At 37.7% G+C, this 23465-nt stretch overlaps 2 protein-coding genes across 2 annotated transcripts in view; one reads left to right on the top strand and one right to left on the bottom strand.

The window, feature by feature from the left end:
* ABHD12B (abhydrolase domain containing 12B) overlaps nucleotides 1–15528 on the top strand; it is a 56637-nt gene extending 41109 nt beyond the window's left edge. The window contains 4 exon segments of the mRNA XM_036748584.1: nucleotides 6893–7011; nucleotides 11909–11916; nucleotides 15421–15497; nucleotides 15499–15528. Coding sequence (XP_036604479.1) covers nucleotides 6893–7011; nucleotides 11909–11916; nucleotides 15421–15497; nucleotides 15499–15528 — 234 coding nt within the window.
* The window catches only part of PYGL (glycogen phosphorylase L), a 66390-nt gene continuing 56982 nt past the window's right edge, over nucleotides 14058–23465 (bottom strand). Inside the window, exon 20 of the mRNA XM_036748583.1 lies at nucleotides 14058–14419. Within this exon, the coding sequence (XP_036604478.1) occupies nucleotides 14243–14419 (177 nt within the window). The 3' untranslated portion in view covers nucleotides 14058–14242. The remainder of the gene's footprint in view (nucleotides 14420–23465) is intronic.

Below are 23465 nucleotides of genomic sequence, written 5' to 3'. Positions count from 1 at the left end.
ATAATAACCCTGCAAGGTAGGTACTGTTATTAGTTCCATTTTACAATTAAGGAAACTGAGGCAGGCAGACATCAAATGACTTGCCCAGAGATAGTAAGTATCTGAGACTGGGTTTGAACACAGGTCTTACTGACTCCAGGACCAATATACAGTTCATTGTGTCATCTAACTATCTCCTTTGTAGGCATTAGGGAAGCAGTCAGTAGATAGGAAGAAACAATATAAGTGAGAGAATATAAGATAGAGAGGGTAATCTGTTGGAGGAGGTGGGATGGAATGGGATTACTTTTACTTGTAAAGGGGTTGCTTTGACAAAAAGAAGTACAACTTCATAATTTGAGATAGAGATGAAGGAAGAAATAGTGGCAGAAGGCATCTAGGTGATACGAATTAAAGAGAAGGGGGAGCTTTCGGAGAAGCGCCTTAATTTTCCCCTCCAGTAAAACATGAATCAACATTCTCAATTGAGAGAATGGGGGAAGGGGAGTCACAGGAGGTTTGAGAAGTAATGAAAAAATACAGAAGAGTTGCTGTGTTGAGTGGGAAAGTGAGTTAATTAGGGAGGTGTGAAAGGATTGCCTAGTAGCAGTGAGCGGTCATTTGAGGTCATATAATAGAAATTTGTAGTGGACTCAGTCAAGACACTTGTGTAATTTTCTCCACCTTTGTTCAGCAGCATATGTGTAGGAGTGATCCAAGGCTGAAACCTTGTATGGCACAATTGACAATCTGTTAGGGGTATAAGTGACTCAAGAAAAGAGGACAGTATAGAGATGAATTGGTTCACCAAGGGGTTGAGTTGGGGAAAGAAAGAAAGTGTGGTTAGTGCAGGGGTGGTAGGGAACTGAGGGGTCAAAGTATCTGAGGTCACCATGTGGACAAAGAGTAGGGTTTACTATTGAAAGGCAGAGGGAGAGATAGAAATCTAATATATTTTAATCAGATAGAGGAATATCAGATTTCATGAACATGATGCTGGTGCATTTGATGTCAAGAGCAAAGGCATGACAATCTTTATGTGTGGCTGAGGTAGGGCCAAAGAATAAGTCATGGGAAAAGAGTAAGTTGATGAATTAGGAGGTTAGAATGAGGGAATATCAATATGTATAGTGAAGTTCCCTAGTATGAAGGCAGGAGTTATGGAGGACACAAATATTGTGAGTCAGGTAATGAACTCATTGAGGAAAGGAAGAGGAGTATCGTGGAGGTCTTTAGACAACATCCATCAAGGTTTTGATTGGGTTATATATGGAATTGTCTGAACCTCAAAGGAGGAGAGGTTACTGAGTGATGATGGTAGAGAGAGAACCTGGAAGAGGCAAAGAGGAGCAAGGAGTACTCTAACTCCTCCACCTCAACCAATGAGTCAGGTGAATGAGTAGAAGTTCAGCAGTGTGGGAAAGAGGGGCTCTAGGTGTTGTATCAAGGAGGGAGCCAAGTCTCAGTGAGACCCAAAAGGAAGGAGTCAGAAAGGAAAAGATTTAAGCTGAACATAAATTTGCTGCTTGTGGAACAGGAATTCCAGAGAGTACAGTGAAAGGGACGGGTAGCTTTAGAGTGGGTCTTTGGGGAGGGGTGGGTTAAGGAGAATGGGAATAGTCAAGGCAGGATGAGGAATGATATTGGGTGATGACATACTGGATTGCAGAATTATTGGGATATGGAGCATATATGAACAAGGGGTTTGTTAATCATTAAATAAAAATTTTGGAGATTTTCAAAGTTAATAGTATTATGATCTCTTGGGGGAATCCTTTCAGAGTCTTGAGCAGTTCAAGTGAGGGAACAAGAACTTGAAGTAGAAAGAGTGGTAATGTTCTCTTTCCCCCAAAGCAAGAGACTAGAATGGAAATGTGATAGAATGACACCTTTTCCCATCATCTCAGCAGCAAGAGACTATTTTGATGAAATGCTGCTTCTGTTCTTCCCCCTGAGGATAAATGATGGATATGATGTTAATGTATCCAACTCTTCCCCTCCTACTCTCACTGGAGGCTGGAGACCAAGCAGAAAACTCACGGAGATCCCATTGCTTATGGAATGATACTGCCTCTGAAGAACTAAAGATGAGTGTCACACAGAGTACAGTGGAGAGGCCAATCAGGAGTGTGAACTGGCTGCAACATATAACTAAGGAGGAACTCTGAAGAATAGGCTTAAAGGATATTGTCAAGAAACTGTATGACAGAAAGAGAAAATGGGCTAGTCATGTGGCAAGAGGAATGACAGATGGATAATGTGCTTCACTAGTACCATCAAAACATTGGGGGAAAGTGAGAAAGGCCTAGAGCATGTTAGATGGATCCCCTTGGAGGAAATGGACAAAAGTTGCATAGGATGGCCAGGCAGAGATGGGTTGTAATTTGCGTCATTGGAGGTAATTCTGAATGTGATCACAAGTCTACATGAGACATGATTGGATGAAACCTATTAGTTGACCATGGGTCTGGATAGATAGATCTTATTAAAAAAAAAACAGGGCAAGTAAAAGGAGTGGGGCAGAGAAGCATTATGAAGTTTGCCTAGGGTGGAGAAAAATGGAGGGGCATTGAAGTGATTTTGTCATTACATTATCTGTCCTACAGTCCACTTGCATAGAAATAAGAAATGGGTGAGGAGTTTGGCACAGATGCATGACATATTAATGAAGGGGAGCTTCAATTATCCAGACATCTGCTAGAAGTCTCTCTGCCAAAATCAGAGCACCCAATAACTGTATGAAATTTCCATATAATAATTTCATCCTTCAAAAGGTTGAGTGTACAACCAAAAAAAAAACTGTTCTGTCCTGGACCTGATTCTTATAAATTGGGAAAAAACTGGTTGTTGGGTAGAAAATATGTAAATCCAGTGGCAAAATGACTACTCCATCCCAGAGTTTGTGATAGAGGAGAAATGATCTGGGTATAGTTTGATATGTTGCTCTAGATTTTGATAAAGTAGATTTCGAAGGGTTCAGAGGAAAGGTAGGTAGTTTACTATTCATAAAAATGCTTCAGTGAAAGCCAGTCCTGGAGAGACAGAAATGGCTGAAGAATGAAATTCTGAAGACATTAAAAGAAATTCTAATGAGGAGGAAGAATGAAATTGTCTGAAGAGATCAAGGTAAATGCGCAGAGAAATCATTAACCAATTTAGATTTTTTCGTTATTAAATTTTGTTTTTAATTTATGGAATAAGACAAACATTTCCAAAACATAGTATAATAAAATAGATGATTGCATATGAAACTGCAAATCTCCTATGCACAACTTGCTATTCCTTTCAAATATACAACAAAATTATCATACAAATTTCTTTTTTTTCCTTCACCTCCCCCAACTCTAGAGATGGCTACCATTAGACACAAATAGGTGTATATATGTAAAATTATTCTATACATACTCCTATTTATCATTTCTTCCTCTTGATGCAGATAGTGCCTTTCTTCATAAGTCCTTTATAGTGAATTTGGGTATTTATAATAGTCAAAATAACTTACTCGTTCAAAGTTGTTCTTAAGACAATATTACCGTTACTGTGTACAGTATTTTCTTGGTCCTGCTAATTTTGCTCTCCATTATTTTGTGCTAGTCTTTGCATGTTTTTCTAAAATCACTGAGCTCATCATTTCTTATAGCACCATAGTATTCCATCACAATCGTATACCACAACTTGCTCAGCCATTCCCCAATTGATGTCAAAAGCAAAGGTATGACAATCTTTATGTATGGCTGAAGTAGGGCCAAAGAATAAGTCACGGGAAAAGAGTACATTGATGAATTAGGAGGTTAGAATGAGAATTGATGGGCATCCCTGAAATTTCCAGTTCTTTGCCACTACAAACAGAGCTGATATAAACATTTAAGAAATAGGTTGTTTTCTTTTTTCCCCTAATTATCTTCAGAAATAGACCAAGTAGTGGTATTTCTGGGTCAAAGGATATAAGTAGTTTAATAACTATTTGGACATAGTTTCATAAATGCGAAATGTTGGATCAGTTCACAATTCCAAAAACAATGAATGAGTGTCCTAATTTTTCCACATCCCCTTTAATATTTGTCACTTTCCTCTTCTATTATTTTAGCCAATCTGGTAAGTGTAAAATGAAAACTTAGAGTTGTTTTGATTTGTCTTTCTTTAATCAATAATGATTTTGAGAATTTTTTTCATATGACTATAAGTTGTTTTGATTGCTTCATTGGAAAGCTGCCTGTTCATATCTTTTGACCATTTATCAACTGGGGAATGACTTGTATTCTTATAGATTTGACAAAGTTCTTTATATATTTTAGATTCTGATAAACTGTCTATAAAGACTCCCCCCTCAATTTTCTGCTTTCCTTCTGATCTTGGTTACATTTGTATTATTCGTATAAACCCTTTTAAACTTAATGTAATTGAATTATCCATTTTATACCTAACTTTGCCCTATATCTCTTGTTTTGATTAGAGGAAAATTTTTATTTCTAAATGCTTACATCAATAAAATAGAGAAAGAGCAGACTAATGAATTGGGTATGCAATAAAAAAAAACTAGAAAAAGAAGAAATCAAAAACCCCCAATTAAACACTACATTGGAAATACTAAAAATTAAAGTTGAGATTAATAAAATTGGGAGTAAAAAACCCATTGAATTAAAAAATAAAATTAGGAGTTGGTTTTATGAAAAAACAAATAAAATAGATAAATAATGAGCTAAATCTATTAAGATGAAATTTCAGAGGGATAAATGTAATATCTTGTACTTAGGTAAATAACAAACTTTCAGATACAAGATGATGGAGTCAAGTTTATTTAATTTTCTGACTAAGATTTGGGAGTTTTAGTGGACTACAACATAAACTCAGTATGGGTCAGCAGTGTCATGTGGCATCCAAAAAAGCAAATGAGATCTTCATCTATATTCAGGGTTATAGCTTCCAGGAACAGAGGTGATTTTTCTTGTTTAGTTGTTTCAGTTGTGTCTGACTCTTTGTGATCCCATTTGGGGCTCTCTTGGCAAAGATACTGGAGCTGTTTGCCATCTCCTTCTCTAGCTCATTTTACAGATGAGGAAACTGAGGCAAACTGGGGTAAGCAACTTGCTCAGGGTCACGCAGGTAGTAAATGTTTGAGGTCAGATTTGAGCTCAGATTTTCCTGACTCCAGGCCTAATACTCTATCCGTTGTGCCACCTAGCTGCCCCAGGGAAGTGACAGCCCTACTGTAATCTGTTCTCTTCAGAAAACATATGGGGTATTGTCTAGACACCACTGGTGATAAACTGGAGAGTGTCCAGAAGAGGACAACCAAGATGGTGAAGAGATGTGATAAGTCCATGTCATATGAGTATCAGTTGAAAGAACTAGGCCTGCTTAAACTGGAGGGGAGATGAGGAAGGTGAGAAAAGACATGAGTAATACTTGTTTTCAAATATTTGAAGGGCTGCCATGTGGAGGAAAGATCAGACTTGTTCTGTTTGGCTATGGAGGCTAGATGGAGGTAGCAATGGGGCAAATTGAGGTTCTGGAAAACAATTAGAGCTATCCCAAAATAGAATAAGCTAGTTAGTGAAGTAGTAGCTTCCTTGGAGATCTTCAAGCAGAGGCTTGATGACCACTTTAAATGGACGTTATTATGAGGATTCTTTTTGTGTGTGGGTTGGACTATAATGACTGTTGAGGTTCCAACTAAAATTTTGTGATTCTACTCCCATACATTTTCTGCCCTCAGGCTATTTTGATGATCATGGAAAAGCCTGGTTGCTACCCCATTGGGTTCTTTTGGATTTACAGAAATGGATGACACTCTGGGCAACTGGGAAGAGGAGATATTAAATCTCCAGCAAGAAGGGGGTTCTTCATTTTCCATTTGATCCCCAAGAACTCCAGGTACAAGAGGTAGATCAAAGAGAATTCTTGTGTAGGAATTTCTAGGTTGTTAAGGCCTGCAATCAGAGAGACTGGATACTTATGCTGTGTATCTTGGATTCTCTGTATCTTGGATTACATTCTAGAGGCTAGAGAGACATCAGGCTGGATGGTTAACAGATATTCTTAGGAAAGCTAGATTTTTCATAGACATTCAGAGGTGATCTCAGTTTGCTCAGATTAGCTCAATATTTTTTGGTGGGGAGGAGGTTGTTTCTGGGTCCTTAAGTGATTTTTCCCTTAAGTTTTGAGGCACAACACAGGGCAGGCAAAGATGTGTGCGTGAGAAATAACTCAATCTGTGAGTGCACTAGAGAACTAAAGGATAAAAGATAGACATATGGGAGGGGAATGGACTAGAGCTGAGCTGAGGCAGTAGGTAACAGTGAGAGGACTTCTAGTGAACAGTATTTGTAGCCTATACCTTGTTTAAATGTTTATATCTGATTATTAATTGATATGACTAAGTTTGTATTTTGAGACTAAAAGAGGGGAAAGTAGAGTTTTCTCTGGTTTAACTTTGGATATTGGGTTGAGGTAATTAGAGAAAGAATTTTTGTAATTTTTTGAGAATATTCACGAGTATCCCAATTAGACTGCTTCTGAACCTGGTGAGAGAAAATTTATAAGGACACAAACCAGTAAAAGCCTGAGGGGTGAAGGTGGGGGAAGAAGTCAGGGAGTTTGGTGTGTTGTCCTTGAATACCACATATAATCTAGCATGATGTACCATATTCATAGTTTTCTAAATCAGAAAACTTTTGTTGGCATTGTGGGACAAGGATGAAGTCTTTTTAAATGCCTCTACTTGCTGTGACATTAATTAGGAATGGGATAGAATCACTGATAGAACCCCAACTTTAAAGGAATATTCATCTCAACTAATAATCTTCCTTTTTAAGCAAGAAAAACATTCAGTGAATTTTGTTTTAGAAAATATTTAATTCAGATTCAAACATTTATCTCACTCCTCTAAGACTTTTATTCTCTACCCTTACAGGTATATGAAATTGCCTATAATGCATACAAAAACAAAGAAAGAGTCAAGATGGTTATTTTTCCTCCTGGTTTCCAACATAATTTCCTATGCAAAAATCCCAGGTTGGCAATGATTGTGAGGTAAGGATCAACTGCCTTAAACAATTTTCTATCAATGGAAACTGGGTACATGAAGAATAATCAAGCTAACATGGGTATTCTTTCTTCAGAGATTTCCTGAGAGAGCAATGGGCATGAATAACCAGAGTAAATTCTGCCATGAAGAGGATAGCCAAGATTTGCAAATTTCCTGCATTAAAAGTTGACAACTTATGTAGATAAGCTAGAGTAATTGACTCATATGCCTATACACTGGTTCACATATATTCCACCCAACAATGAAAAATATTGCTACAGTTTCTGCAGTATCTTAAATTGACTCATCAAGAACTATTGTATGAAATTTACTTAAGCCTCCAAATAATACTGTTCTTTATAGAGTGGAATTTTATTTAAGATGGGAAGAGGCAGAATAATCTAACGGAAACAAGGTTTTAACAGGTAGCTTGAAGATCTAGGTTAAATCATCTACCAACAAGACTGATCTGTCCCCTACTCAGGAAATCTTTAGTATTTCCCTACTGACTCTTCAATTGGCCAGTTAAGTAATTGACAATCTGGTTCCCATCTACTTTTTTTTAAAAAATCTTATTTATTTAACATTTAAAAAAAAATTTAGTTCTGGATTTTCTCCTTCCCTCTGTCAACCTGAAAGTTTGGTTCAAGTAGGCAAACAAGCTAGGTGATACGTGAATTCATATTATTTATTCCCTTGAAGCTAGCAGATACATACATGAGTGAAGCCAGACAAAATCTGACTGCTTGAACAGAAGAATGAGAAGGTTTAAGTACATTTTTAGAACAGTCACAACTCAGTATGTCTGTGTTACTCAATTTTATGATCTCCATGTATGTTTAACCGTGATACAAGAAGAGGACTTTTCTAAATTGAATAGGTCATAAATATAATAAGATAAGAGAGTGGACAAGGGCCAATTGAAACTACAACCCAGAGTTTCTGTGTTTAATTTACCATTAACATTCCATAACACAGTATATGCCCATAAAACATTAAGCAAGATAGTTTCTAAGGTTAAGGGTCTCATCCTTAATGGCTAGTAGACAGAGGAAAGCATGCCCTTAAATCAGCCCCATCTGGCCTTGTTGACATAGGAAGAGGTATTCTCTAAGTTTACTCAGAGAACAAAGAGATTGTTAGGTTCAGGATCTTCCTCTGGTTAATTGGCTCTGGCTCTGACCCTTATTGAAGTTATGAGATTGATATTAAATGATTATCACCTCCCAGCACTTCCCCACCACCTGAGAAGGCAAGCAATATGATATCAATTATACATGTGAAATCATGAAAAATACATTTTCCATATTAGCCATATTTCAAAAAAGGCAAGAAAAATAAAATGAGAAAATTATACTTCAATTTGTACTCATAACTCACCAGTTAGCTCTCTGGAGGTGCCATAATGATAAAGTTCTCAGGAATTACATGTATTATCTTCCCACAAAGGAATGGAAACAGTATCTTTATTGAGACCCCTATGATTACTCTTTTATGTTTACCTTTTTATGTTTCTCTTGAGTCTTATGTTTTAATGTCAAAGTTTCCATTCAGCTCTGGCCTTTTCATTAGGAATGCTTGTTTCTGTTTTGACCATGAATCCTGAAGATCTTCCCCTCCTAGTTTGGCGCTTTTTTTTTAATTAAAGGGGCCATCCCTTGACTCACTTCTTAAAGAGGCCTATTCACTGAATGAGTGTTGCTTGGCCCTCTCTCATTCATCGTCTCCCTGAAGTCACGGGGACAAACCACACAAGGGTACAAGACAAATCCACATAAATACTCTCTATTTCTCTATAGTGAACCTGCAAAACTCAGCAAAAAGAGCTCTGAAGAGAATTCCATACAAAATAATTGCAGAAACAATAAAATCTTGGGTAGCATATCTTCCAAGATTCACCCAGGAATTATATAAATCTAACCATAAAACACCCTTTGCAGAAATAAAGACAGACCTAAATAATTAGAGAAACTTTAATTACTCATGAGTAGGTCATGCCAATGTAATAAAAATGACAATGCTAGATAATCTAATTTATTCAAGTCTGTGCCAATTAGACTCCCAAAGGAATATTTTAAAGGGGCAGAAAAAAATAATAAAATTCATATGGAGGAAGAAAAGGTCATGAATTTCAAGGGTAATAATGAAAGAGTGGGAAGGAAGTCTTATCAGTACCTGATCTTAAACTATATTATAAAACAGTAATCATTAAATGATTATTATTATTTTTTAGAGGGGGAAGGCAGGGCAATCAGGGTTAAGTGAATTGCCCAAGGTCACACAGCTAGTGTGTCAAGTGTCTGAGGCAGGATTTGAACTCAGGTCCTCCTGACTCCAGGGCCAGTGATTTACTCACTGAGCCACCTAGATGCCCCAATTAAATTATTTTGTACTGGTTTAAAAAAAGAAAAGTCAATTAGTGGAACCGATTATGCACATAATGTGTAGAAGCAAACAAACATGGCAGCATAATGTTTATATGAATCTAAAGAGCCCAGTTACTGGGAAAAGGATTAATTATTGGACAAAATCCACTGGGAAAAAACTGGGCAGGTTTTTCTGCCATATATCAAGATAAGCTCCAAATGTATACATGACCTAGATATAAAAGGTTAAATCATAAAATAAATTAAAGGACTAAAAAAGAAATTACTTTCAGATCTAAGTATGGATAGGGGGGAAGATTTTGTGACCAGAAAAGTAATAGAATCCCACAGGATAAAGTGGAGAATTTTGATTATATGAAATTAAAAGTTTTTGAAAAAGCAAATTTATTTTTTTAAATTTATTTAATATATTTAGTTTTCAGCATTGATTTTCATAAAAGTTTGAATTACAAATTTTTTCCCCATTTCTACCCTCCCCTCACTCCAAGATGGCGTATATTCTGGTTGCCCCATTCCCCAGTCAGCCCTCCCATCTGCCACCCCACTCCCCTCCTATCCCCTTTTCCCTTCTTCTTTTGCAGGGCAAGATAAATTTCTATGCCCCATTGCCTGTGTATCTTATTTCCTAGTTGCATGCAAAAACTTTTTGTTGTTGTTGTTGTTTTTGAATGTCTGTTCTTAAAACTTTGAATTCCAAATTCTCTCCCCTCTTCCCTCCCTACCCACCCTCCCTAAGAAGGCAAGCAATTCAACATAGGCCACATGCGTATCATTATGTAAAACCCTTCCACAATACTCACATTGTGAAAGATTAACTATGTTTTGCTCCTTCCTAACCTATCCCCCTTTATTGAATTTTCTCCCTTGACCCTGTCCCTTTTCGAAAGTGTTTGTTTTTGATTACCTCCTCCCCCCCCATCTGCCCTCCCTTCTATCATCCCCCCTTTTTTATCTTCTTCCTCCTTCTTTCCTGTGGAGTAAGATACCCAATTGAGTGTGTATGGTATTCCCTCCTCAGGTCAAATCCAATGAGAGCAAGATTTACTCATTCCCCCTCATCTGCACCCTCTTCCCTTCCTACAGAACCACTTTTTCTTGCCACTTTTATGCGAGATAATTTACCCCATTCTATCTCTCCCTTTCTTCCTCTCTCAATATATTCCTCTCCCATTCCTTAAATTGATTTTATTTTTTTAGATATCATCCCTTCATATTCAACTCACCCTGTGCCCTTTGTGTGTGTGTATGTGTGTGTGTGTGTGTGTATACCTACATATATACATACATAGACACACACACATGTATATATATGTATACATACACACACACATATATATATGCATATTCCTTTTAGCTATTATGATACTGAGGTCTCATGAATCATACACATCATCTTTCTATGTAGGAATGGAAACAAAACAGTTCAACTTTAGTAAGTCCCTTATGATTTCTCTTTCTTGTTTACCCTTTCATGCTTCTCTTGATTGTTGTGTCTGAAAGTCAAATTTTCTATTCAGCTCTGGTCTTTTCACTGAGAAAGCTTGAAAATCCTCTATTTTATTGAAAGTCCATATTTTGCCTTGGAGCATGATACTCAGTTTTGCTGGGTAGGTGATTCTTGGTTTTAATCCTAGCTCCATTGACCTCCAGAATATCGTATTCCAAGCCCTTCGGTCCCTTAATGTGGAAGCTGCCAGAACCTGTGTTATCCTGATTGTTTATCCACAATATTCAAATTGTTTCTTTCTGGCTGCTTGCAGTATTTTCTCCTTGACCTGGGAGCTCTGGAATTTGGTGACAATGTTCCTAGGAGTATTCTTTTTGGGATCTATTTGAGGGGGCGATCTGTGGATTCTTTGAATTTCTATTTTACCCTCTGGCTCTATAATATCAGGGCAATTCTCCTTGATAATTTCTTGAAAGATGATATCGAGGCTCTTTTTTTGATCATGGCCTTCAGGTAGTCCAATAATTTTTAACTTATCTCTCCTGGATCTATTTTCTAGGTCAGTGGTTTTTCCAATGAGATATTTCACATTGTCTTCCATTTTTTCATTCCTTTGGTTCTGTTTTATAATATCTTGATTTCTCATAAAGTCACTAGCTTCCACTTGCTCCAATCTAATTTTTAAGGTAGTATTTTCTTCAGTGGTCTTTTGGACCTCCTTTTCCATTTGGCTAATTCTGCCTTTCAAGGCATTCTTCTCCTCATTGGCTTTTTGGAGCTCTTTTGCCATTTGAGTTAGTCTATTTTTTAAAGTGTTGTTTTCTTCAATATTTTTTTGGGTCTCCTTTAGCAAGTCATTGACTTGTTTTTCATGGTTTTCTTGCATCATTCTCATTTCTCGTCCCAATTTTTCCTCTAATTCTTTAATTTGCTTTTCCAACTCCTTTTTGAGCTCTTCCATGGCCTGAGACCAGTTCATGTTTTTCTTGGAGGCTTTTGGTGTAGGCTCTTGCACTTTGTTGACTTCTTCAGGCCATATGTTTTGGTCTTCTTTGTCACCAAAGAAAGATTCCAAAGTCTGAGACTGAATCTGGGTGCATTTTCGCTGCCTGGCCATGTTCCCAGCCAACTTACTTGACCCTTGAGTTTTTCGTCAGGGTATGACTGCTTGTAGAGCAAAGAGTACTTTGTTCCAAGCTTGAGGGGATGCACCATTGATTTCAGAGCTATTTCTATATAGCCAGCTCTGCCACCCCAGCACTCCTCCTTCCTTAAGAACCACCAACCCGGAACTGATGCAAATCTTCAGCAGGCTCTTCACTCCTGCTCTGATCTGCCACTTAATTCCTCCTACCACGTGGGCCTGGGGCCAGAAGTAACTGCAGCTGTAGTTCTGTAGCTGCACCTCCCCCGCTGCCCCTGGGGTGGTGGCCAAACCACAAACTCTGTCCCCGTAGCTTTTCCCACTAACCTTCTCTGTTGTCTTTGGTGTTTGTGGGTTGAGAAGTCTGGTAACTGCCACAGCTCACTGATTCAGTTTGCTAGGGCCTGTTCCCCCTGGCTCCTGGTCTGGCTCATCCTGCTGCCTCCCATGCTGAGCTCTGTTCCCCTCCACTCCATGTGCGATAGACTTCATTCAGCGACCATCCAGGCTGTCCTGGGCTGGATCCCTGCTTTCCTCTGCTATTTTGTGGGTTCTGCAGTTCTAGAATTTGTTCAGAGCCATTTTTTATAGGTTTTTGGAAGGATGTGGTGGGGAGCTCATGCAAGTCCCTGCTTTCCAGCCACCATCTTGGCTCTACCCCCGGAAGTCGAAAAAGCAAATTTAATGTCAAAATCAGAAGGAAAATAAGTAATGGAAAGCTATTTTTAACATTTTTTCTGATAAACGTCTCAAAGACATGTAAGGATCTGATGTAAGACTAAGAGTCATTCTTTAGGAGATAAATTGTCTAAGGCAGTTTTCAAGGAAAAAAATCTAAGCAAAAAAATCAACAATCACATGAAAAAATGCTCCAAATTACTAAGAGAGATGCATACCTAAGCACCTTTGAAGTTTTACCTCACACCTACCAGATTGGCCAAGATGGAAATGAAGAAAACAACACACTAGACAATCTCTGAGGTACATTCATCCTTATTCCCCTTATCATATCACCAATTATGCCCAGCCAGCCTAGCCTGGGATCACTTCCACCACCCATCACTTTTTATTTTCATGCCTATGTATATTGCTTACTTTGCATACATTTGTTTGCCTGCTGTCTTGCCCATTACACTGTAAATTCCTTTAGGACAGAGACTGTGTTTTGCCTTTTTTTGTAAACCCAGCACTTAACACAGTGCCTGGCGTATAGTAGGTGCTTAATAAATGTCTATTAATAGATTGTTTGATAGTGTTAGATGGTCATATCAAGAATTGTGAAAAGCTTTTTATATAAAGTACCTCTTGGCATGGATCCAGAGATGATGTTAAAGAGTTTCCGATATAATAAAATGATTATATTTTAATTAATTTGACACATTTGTATTACATTAAAAATTTGAGTATTTTTCTGTCTGATCAGCTTTGGTAATGGCAGTAGAGCCCTACGTAGTGTCATAAAATAATTGCTAGCTTAATAGTGATGAAGTTAAGGAAGAGTGATGATGGTAGGGAACCATAAGTTTTTAGGGGTGCTCAAGATCCCAAAATACCAACGCACCAGGTCCTGCCGAATGAATTCGACTCAAGCCTTCTCAGCCAAGGAAAAAGACAAAGTTTATTAAGGATTCGCCATAATGGGTTGCCTTAGGAAATCTTATGAGGCTTGTTTTCACAGGTGCGCCAGATTGAATCTGAGCACCTTCATGGAGGCAAGATATAGTTTATATACAGAAAGATTGTGAGAGGGATTTAGGGGTGGTCAAGTAGTCTGGGGTGACCAGAGGAGGGGTTTAGGGAGGGTCCTGAGGAGGAGTCCAAGGAGGATCCCCATGGGACTGGGGTTACTAGAGGTCAAGACTCCAGGAAACAAGAGAATGGGACTTTGATAGGATTAAGGGTAGAAGCAGCTAGACAATAGAGGGCTAGGCCAGGTAGAAATTTGGGCCTAGAGAATGAAAGGCCTATGGCCTTGGGTGAGGCCAGATCTAGAGGGAAGATTCAAGGAGAGTTCAAGGGGGTTCCCAGAGACTGTACCCTCATGAATAGCATTTAAACTCTCTTAAACTTAAGTTCCTTGAACTTAGCCCTTTATTTCAGTCCCAGTAGACAGACACAGTTTTCTTCCAAAAGATAATTGGAACTAATTATTACAGTTTTCTTTTTAAAGAAAGGAATATTGCAAAATATACTTAGGTATAATAAAATATTTGGCTACTTCTCCCCCCACGGATAGTTCAGAACTCCATCTCGTTGATTCATTTACCATTTTCTTTATTCAGCATCTCTCTAGGTTCATTAGGCAGAGGCATCTTCAGGTCTGAAGGTTCCATACTCCAGATGTCCTTAGCATATTCCTTAATTGTTCGGTCACTTGAGAATTTTCCTGAGGCAGCTATGTTTTTCACTACCATTCTGGTCCACTCTTTTGGATTCTGTAAACAAAAAATATGCCATTATTGTACTCTGTTCTCCTATTTACTTGGAGAACATTTGACAAATTTGGTTTATCCTAAAATCTCACAGAAGATAATGACAGCATAATTTTCTTACCTTATAGAAAATTATAAATAGGCGGTTAGGTAGCCCAGTGGTGTCAGGGCCTGGACTCTGAAGGACCTGAGTTGAAATCTAGCCTCAGACCATTACTAGCTGCGTCATCCAGAGCAAGTCATTTAATGTCTATTTGCCTCAGAACTGTAAAATGAGGGAAAAAATCCCCAAATCTCTCTGGCAGGGTTGTTGTGAGGACCAAATAAGATAATACTTGTAAAGCACAGCCCCTGGTACATAGTAGGTATTAATACAAATGCTTATTCCCTTCCCTTTCCTTATTAAGTTACAGAAAATTATAACTAAGCAACTGAGAACAAAACTCACAGTAGGTTTGAGAAACTAGATATCGTGTGTCATTTGCTTACTGACACTCTAGGTTATGTTTCACTGGCGACCAGAAATGCTAATTTTAAAAATCAAAAGCTTTGAAATACCTTTACTTCAGTAGTCATTCCTTCTTATAAAACTGGAGGCCCTTTAAGTTTGTATCTTAAAGAATATACGTTTGAATTTGTAATTAACAAAGTAACTACTTCCTAGTTTATGATGGTAACGTATGCCCTCTGGGAATCCTGGCAACTTCAAAATGATTAATCAAAATTTATTGGATATCTGACAATGCCTGTCACATTACAAAGACAGAAATGGTTTAACAATTTAGTTTCAGTTGTAAAGTAACATGTCTATATTCTAAATGATGAAGAATACAAACAGGCAATTTATTTTAAGTGTGAATATTGATAGGGAGATAAGCATGGAGTAGATGGGTTTATTCCATTCTCAGTATATTTCGAAGGTGGGAGACAGACAGAACACTAATATCATAGGTAAAAACTGGTCTTCTCAGCTTCTGCCATTCTCATCTCTGTGGATTTCAAAGCAGAGAGGTCAGATCTTCCCATAGCAGCAGGGCCCAGAAAGTGGCAATTGTCCTGGCCCTGGATTCAGGAAGATTCACTTTTTAAATCCTGCCTTAGGCACTTACTAGCTGTGTAACCCTGGGCAAGTCACTTAATTGTTTCCAACCCCTATCTCATACCTGTAAAACAAAGGAATTGTTTGTCACGTTCCCACCAACTCCTCTGCTTTAGACTCCAAAAACATCATACTTCCCCTAAGATAAGCTCATCACCAAAAATCTCATCATCATGGAGAATGCTTTAGCTTCCATACTCAACCCATCCTCAGTACCCTCAGTTGCATCTCTTCTCTGATTTCAGGGATGGAGTGCAATGTAAAAGAATCCTCCCAAAGTCTCCCTTTTATAGAGACCTCAGGATTTTCCAGTCAACTCTTCATTTCTCACTAGCTGTTTTGCTTGGTTTTGACTCCAAAATATCATGCCCCCATGCTATGTATACCCCCTGGCAGCAGCCCTCCCCAACTTCAGCTTCCTTTTGTGTATTGTCTTCCCCCATTAGATTGTAACCCGTGTAAGGGCAGAGATGGTCTTCTTATGATTTGTATCTCTAGTACTTAGCACAGTTCCTGGAACACAGTAGGTACTTAATAAATGTTTACTGAAAATTTAGTAGACTAATGGCCTCTACAATTCCTTCTAGCTCTAAATCTATGAATCTAAATATCCTATATAGAATATTACCTCCCATGTTCATGGATATACCAAGATTGAGTCAATATTTTCTCATTTTAGTTTACTAGTTTTAACACAAAAAAAACCATTTAGCTAATGCTCTATAAATCTCATTACAATATATGCCAATATAAATGGGTATCTTTTAGCAATTTGGACAAAAAATGTTAATATTCATATATATTAACAGTAAACTATATACATTCACCATTTAAAAAAACTGCCATTTTAAAACTAGGCCAGATGTATGAAATATCCTTTTAGAAAGTTTGACACTATCACCACAAAAACGTTAGTTATTTACATTTTGTGGGGTTGGAGCTAAGATGATGGAGTATTAAGAAGCCATTTGAGGAGTAGTGAGCTCTTCAAAACTTCTCCAAACACATCTAGAAAATGCTGAATTCTGATAAAGAAATCCTGGAAAAAGTCACTGTGAGTCATTTTTTTCCAGCCTAGGTCAGCATAGGGAGCTAGACTAAGAGGTCTGCTGAAACTTGGGATGGGGTTGGTCAAGAGCAGCTAAAGGAAAGGCTATGCATCAGGGAGAGAGGAAGTCCCAGACTCATTCTCATGGATCCAGGGTGGACCTGCACCTAGGAGTAGCATTCTTTTACATATAATACCTCACACTCTTGTTCTAAAGATCAAGACAAACTTTTTTTAAAAATTTGGTACTTATCATAAGAATGGCCACATGCCCTAGGCAATGTGTAAAGAGAAGTTCTGAAATAAGCAGCAGCTGTGGGGCTAAGACCATGGAAACAGCGGGATCCTAGTTTTATCTTCTGATCTAGTCTGGAGCCTACTGAGAAATCATGATAGCAGGAATCCTAGACCAAATCCTAGTTCTGTCACTCTAAACCAGCTAACCAATAACTGCCAAGTCCATCTACTGTTCACTCCCAAACTCAGGTCAGGAACTTTCAAAGCTCAAAGGCCAGGAAACAGCAATCAGACTTTTGGATTAGATGATATTGGGAGCACTGAAAGCTTGCAGGTTCCCTGTCTGAACTGTCCCTAAAATCCTTGAATAATACAACCCTCAATACTCTAAGAAAAGAGCAATAGTACAAAACCTAGACCTTCCTTCCAGAAGTGCCCAGAGCCTGGTGTTAATATCAAATTTGGTGTCAGGAAGTAGGCTGGGAAAATGAGCAAAAAACAAATGAAGAAAAAGAATCCCATCATAAAAAGCTATTATGATGAGAGATAAATTCAAGACTAAGACCCAGAAGAGAATGACTCAAAAACATCTACAAGAAAAGCCTCAATTGGGTATCTTACCCCACAGGAAAGAAGGGGGAAGAAGATAAAAAAAGGGGGGATGATGGAGGGGGAGGGCAGATGGGGGTGGAGGTAATCAAAGACAAACACTTTCAAAAAGGGACAGGGTCAAGGGAGAAAATTCAATAAAGGGGGATGGGTGGGGAATGAGCAAAATATAGTGAGTCTTTCACAGCATGAGTATTGTGGAAGGGTTATACATAATGATACACATGTGGCCTATGTTGAATTGCTTGCCTTCTTAGGGAGGGTGGGCAGGGAGGGAAGAGGGGAGAGAATTTGGAACTCAAAGTTTTAAAAACAGATGTTCAAAAACAAACAAAAAAAGTTTTTGCATGCAACTAGAAAATAAGATACACAGGCAATGGGGCATAGAAATTTATCTTGCCCTACAAGAAAGGAAGGGAAAAGGGGATGGGAGGGGAGTGGGGTGACAGAAGGGAGGGCTGACTGGGGAACAGGGCAACCAGAATATATGCCATCTCAGAGTGGGGGGGAGGGTAGAAATGGGGGGAAAATTTGTAATTCAAACTCTTGTGAAAATCAATGCTGAAAACTAAATATGTTAGATTAATAGATTAAAATTTTTAAAAAAAGAAAAGTCTCAAAGAAAAACACAGTTTGGACACTAGAATGCCTGGAAGAGATAAAGCAAAAGTTGAAAAAGAATTAAAAATACTTTTTACTCAATGAAGTAAGAGTGCTATAAGAAAAGATTGAAAAACAGAGGTATAGAAGAATTGGAAAGGGAATTAACAGCTTAGCACAAGGGGCACAAAACTTTGCCCAAGCAAAAAACTTAAAAAAAATTAGAATGGACCAAATAAAAGCCCATGAATGCATGAAACGATAAGAAATATTAAAACACAGCCAAAAGATAGAAAAAACACAAAGCAATGAAAGGTATCTTACAGTAAAATAACTAATTTGGAAAACAGATCCAGGAGAGATAATTTAAGAATCATTGAACTAGCTAAAAGTCATGAGAAAAATAGAGATCCCAGACATATTTCAAGAAGTCTTAAAAGAAAACCGTTTCTTAGAATCAGAGTGCAAATTGGATATAGAAAAAGGATCTACAGGTCACTTCCTGAAAGAAACCCCTAAATAAAAACTCCCAGGAACATTATAGCCCAAATCCAGAGCTTCCAGGTCACAGAAATAGCACTGCAAGGAATCAGAAAAGAAACATTCAAGTATGAAGGATCACAGTCAGGATCATACATAATTTAGCAGTCGAGGCCTTTAAGGAGTGGGAAGCTTGGAATATGACATGTCAGAAGACAAAGGATATGGGCTGAGCAAAGCTGAGTATAATCCTACGCAGCGGGAAAGGGTCTTTAGTGAAGTAGAGCCCTTCTAAGCTTTCCTGATGAAAAGACCAGAACTCCATCAAAACTTTGAAGTTCAAACAGAGGAGAGAAACATAGTTAGATTTATGGAGAATGGAAGAATTTATGACCAAACAAGAGATAGCAAAGATTATGAAATGCAAAATGGCTAATAGTGATTACATAAATTAAAAAGTTTTTGCACAAACAAAGCCAATGCAAACAAGATTAGAAGGGAAACAGAAAGCTGTGGAACAATTTTTACAATCTGTGTCTCTGATAAAGGCATCATTTCTAAAATATATAGAGAGATGAGTCAAATTTATAGGGATACAAGTCATTCACCAATTGATAAATGGTCAAAGGATATGAACAGGCAGTTTTCAGATGAAGAAATTAAAGCTATCTATAGTCATATGAAAAAATGCTCTAAATCACTATTGATCAATTCCAAGGTACCACATAATGCCTATCAGATTGGCTAACATGACAAAACAGGAAAATGATAAATACTGGAGAAGATGTGGAAAATTGGAACACTAATGGATTGTTGGTAGAGTTGTGAACTGATCCAACCATTCTGGAAAGCAATTTGGAACTATGCCCAAAGAGCTATGAAACTGTGCATACTCTTTGACGTAGCAATACCACTACTAGAGCTGTATCCCAAGGAGATCATAAAAATGGGGACAGGACCCACATGTACAAAAAGATTGATAGCAGTTCTTTTTGTGGTGGCCAAGAATTGAAAATCGAGGGGATGCCCATCAATTGGGGAATGGCTAAACAAGTTGTGGCATATGAATGTAGTGGAATACTATTGAGCAGGCAGACTTCGGAAAAACCTGGAAAGACTTACAAGAACTGATGTTGAATGAAGTGAGCAGAATGAGGAGAACATTTTACACAGTAGCAGCAACATTGTGTGATGACCAACTTTGATAGACTTAACTCCTCTCAGGAATACAAGAATCTAAGACAATTCCAAAAGACTCATGGTGGAAAATGCTATCCATATCCAGAGAAAGAACTATGGAGTCTGAATGCAGATTGAAGCATACTATTCATTCTCTCTCTCTCTCTCTCTCTCTCTCTCTCTCTCTCTCTCTCTCTCTCTCTCTCTCTCTCTCCCTCCCTCCCTCTCGTTTCTTCTTTCTTATGGTTTTTCCTTTTGGTTCTAATTCTTCTTTACAATATGACTAATGTAGAAATATATTTGACATGATTGTACATGTATGACATATCAGATTACACATTTGGGGAAGGGAGAGCTGAGGAAGGAGGAGAAAATTTAGAACTCAAAATCTTATATAAGTAAATGTTGAAAACTAAAACAAATTTAAAAAATAAGAATAATAACATAATAACAAAATAATATATGTTTATATTATCAACAAAATATGTATTTATATAAAATAAATTTATATTAATAAGAATAATATATATAATATAAAAATAGTAAAGTAAAAAAATAAGTAAGAAAATTTAAAAAGTAATCAAAATAAACAACCACAAGGGACTAAACAAGGATAAACTTTTTTTTTTTTTTTTTTTTTGCTTTTTGGCAGGGCAATCGGGATTAAGTGACTTGCCCAAGGTCACACAGCTAGTACATATGTCAAGTGTCTGACACTTGACATATGTCTGACAAGTGTCTGAGGCCGGATTTGAACTCAGGTCCTCCTGACTCCAGGGCCGGTGCTCTACTCACTGCGCCATCTAGCTGCCCCGGATAAACTGTTTTTGATTCTAATATGGGGAGAAGATACTTGTGTCTCCTCTGAACCCTATCACCATCTAGGCTCATAGAGGGAGTCTTAATTAGACAAGGCTTAGGAGTGATTTTGTTATGTCTTGATGACCTTAAGAGAAGAATGGAAAGAGAGGGGAAGAAGAATACACTATGAGGGAAGAGGAAATGAGGTTAGGGAAAATGATCTCACATTATCAGGGTGTGCAAGTAGGCATCTATACAAAAAAGGAGGAGAGGTGGGGGGTAGTGGTTGACATAAAATTCACTTTAATCTTAATTCATTAAATGATGCAAGATCTATCTATCATCTATCTATCTATTTATCTTTATCTATATGTATATCTATCTATCTATCTATCTATCTATCTATCTATCTATCTATCTATCTATCCACAGTTGGATGCAGAAATATATTTCATCTAGCCAGAAGGGAAAGGGGAGAAGGAGGAATTAGAAGGGGAGATAGATTAAGGGAGGAACTGGTCCTAAGCAAAACAAATTTTAACTAAGGATGTACAAAATATTTGTAGCTATTTTTAGGTGTTAAAGAATGAGAATATGAGGAGTTGGCCATAAATTGAGGAATGAATGAATGAATAAACTATTATATATAAATGTGATGGAATATTTTAAAAAATTAGAATGGATCAAATAAAAGCTAGTTACTGGAGAAGGTCTTCGAAAACCCTGGGAAGACATACCAACTGATACTGAATGAAATTAACACAACCACAAGAACAATTTGGCAAAGACAAACAACTTTGAAAGAATTGGAGACTTTGACAAGTGTAATGACAAGTTGTAATTTCAAGGAAGTAACATTGAAACCTGCTATTCACCTCCTGATAGAAGTGAAGGACTCAGAGTACAAAATGAGACATTCATAGACATTTATAAGCATGTATATGTGCATGTGTGCGCATGTGTGCATGTGTGTGTGTGAGAGAGAGAGAGAGACAGTGAGAGAGAGAGTGTGAGAGAGAGAGAGTGAGAGAGAGAGAGTGAGAGAGAGAGAGTGAGAGAGAGAGAGAGAGAGTGGGAGAGGGAAAGGGAGAGAGAGTGGGAGAGGGAGAGGGAGAGAGTGAGAGAGAGAGAGAGAGGAGAGAGAGAGGGAGAGGGAGAGAGAGATACAGATGTACAGATATGACCACATGGCCAATGCTGAAGTTTGTTTTGCTTAACTATACAAATTTGTAACAAGGGTTGTGTTTTTCTTTCATTCTCACTTGGGGTGGAAGGGGTGAGGTGGAACAGAGAGAAGGTGGAATTTTGCTGTTTGAAAATAAATAATATAATTTAAAAACATTACATGGAAAACAACAATCAAAATTAATCATAGTTCCTTCACCTCTACATAGTAAATGGACTTGGATAAGCATCAATCAATCAGTCAATATTTATTAAGCACCTACTATGTGCCAGACACTGTGCTAAGTGCTGCGGATATAAGAAGGGGCAAGAAAACAGTCCTTGCTCTCAAGAAGCTTATAATCTAATCAAAGAGACAATATAAAAATAAATATATACAAAGCATGCTATAGACAGGATAAATAGGAAATAATCAAAAGAGTTAAGGCACTAGAATTAAAAGGATTCTGAAAGTGGGATTTTAGTTGGGACTTAAAGGAAGCCAAAGAAGTCAGTAGGAGTAGTGGAAGAGGGAGATTATTCCAGGCATGGGGGACAGCCAGAGAAAAGACCCAGAACTTAGAGATGGAGCATCTTGCTTTATTGAACATCCAGAGGGCCAGTGTTACCAGATCAAAGGGTATGTGTCAGGGAATAAAATATAAGAAGACTGGAAAGGAAGGAGGGGACTAGGTTATGAAGGCTTCAGATGCCAAACCCAGCATGCTATATTTGATCCTGGAGGCAATAGAATCACCAGAATTTATTGAGAAGGAAGGTGAAACGATAGCACCTGTGCTTTAGGAAAATCACTTTGGTGGCTGAATTGAGGATGGATTGGAGTAGGGAGAGACTGGAGACAGATGGATGCACCAGCAAACATAGTAATGGATAGTGTTTATAAGTATCAAGATTATAGGGGTTTTTAATAGAGGAAGAACAAACGAACAAATGAAAAAACCAGCTAGTGTATTAACATGTTTTAGTCTAAGAAGTGGATTTTAATGAGGGTGCCATTCAGTACTCAGTGTGCCAAATAGCACACTCATTTGTTTTCTTTGTTTTTCAACATGCGGCATAATTCTGAGGCAATCCATTGTGTTATTGTTTAGCATTAGCATTTATCTTTTCCTTATTTCCTTTCTCGACAATTACCTGTTTATATTTTTTAGGTTTTCTGCCTATAAAGTACTCTAAATTGAGACTAACAGGAAAAGATTAGAATTAATTCCCATCCTGAGCATTGCCAATCCACGACATATCTAAATTTCATCCTGTTTACTCTGATTTTCTGGCCTTTGTCTGTACCAGCTCTGTTTATGTGTTTCTACACACACGTGCATGTAGATATATATTTGTACACATATGATATATACATATATTATATACATGTACTCATACATGTATATATCTATATCTATCTAAATGAGGTAGAAAAATGTCAAGTGGCAGGGAAGCATTATGGGTCATTTTTGACTTGATGATGACACTGCCATTTTCTGTTTTCTAATTTGTCAAAACCAATAATTTTGAATTTAAAGTGAGAAGAGCTTAGTGTGCTTCTGGGAACTTGATGTAACTTTTTTTAAAAATAATTTTTATTACTATTTTTTTTCTTTTTTTGGAGGGGGAAAGGCAGGGCAATTGGGGTTAAGTGACTTGCCCAAGGTCACACAGCTAGTAAGTGTGTCAAGTGTCTGAGGCTGGATTTGAACTCAGGTCCTCCTGACTTCAGGGCCGGTGCTCTATTCACTGCACCACCTAGCTGCCCCAACTTGATGTAACTTAATATAAAATAAGGTCATAGTGTGTAAAACATCATAGACATAAAG

Source organism: Trichosurus vulpecula, chromosome 3, assembly GCF_011100635.1.
Source record: "Trichosurus vulpecula isolate mTriVul1 chromosome 3, mTriVul1.pri, whole genome shotgun sequence".
NCBI classification, from domain to species: domain Eukaryota; kingdom Metazoa; phylum Chordata; class Mammalia; order Diprotodontia; family Phalangeridae; genus Trichosurus; species Trichosurus vulpecula.
Note: the sequence above shows the minus strand (reverse complement) of the source record. Positions and strands in the feature narration are given on the sequence as shown.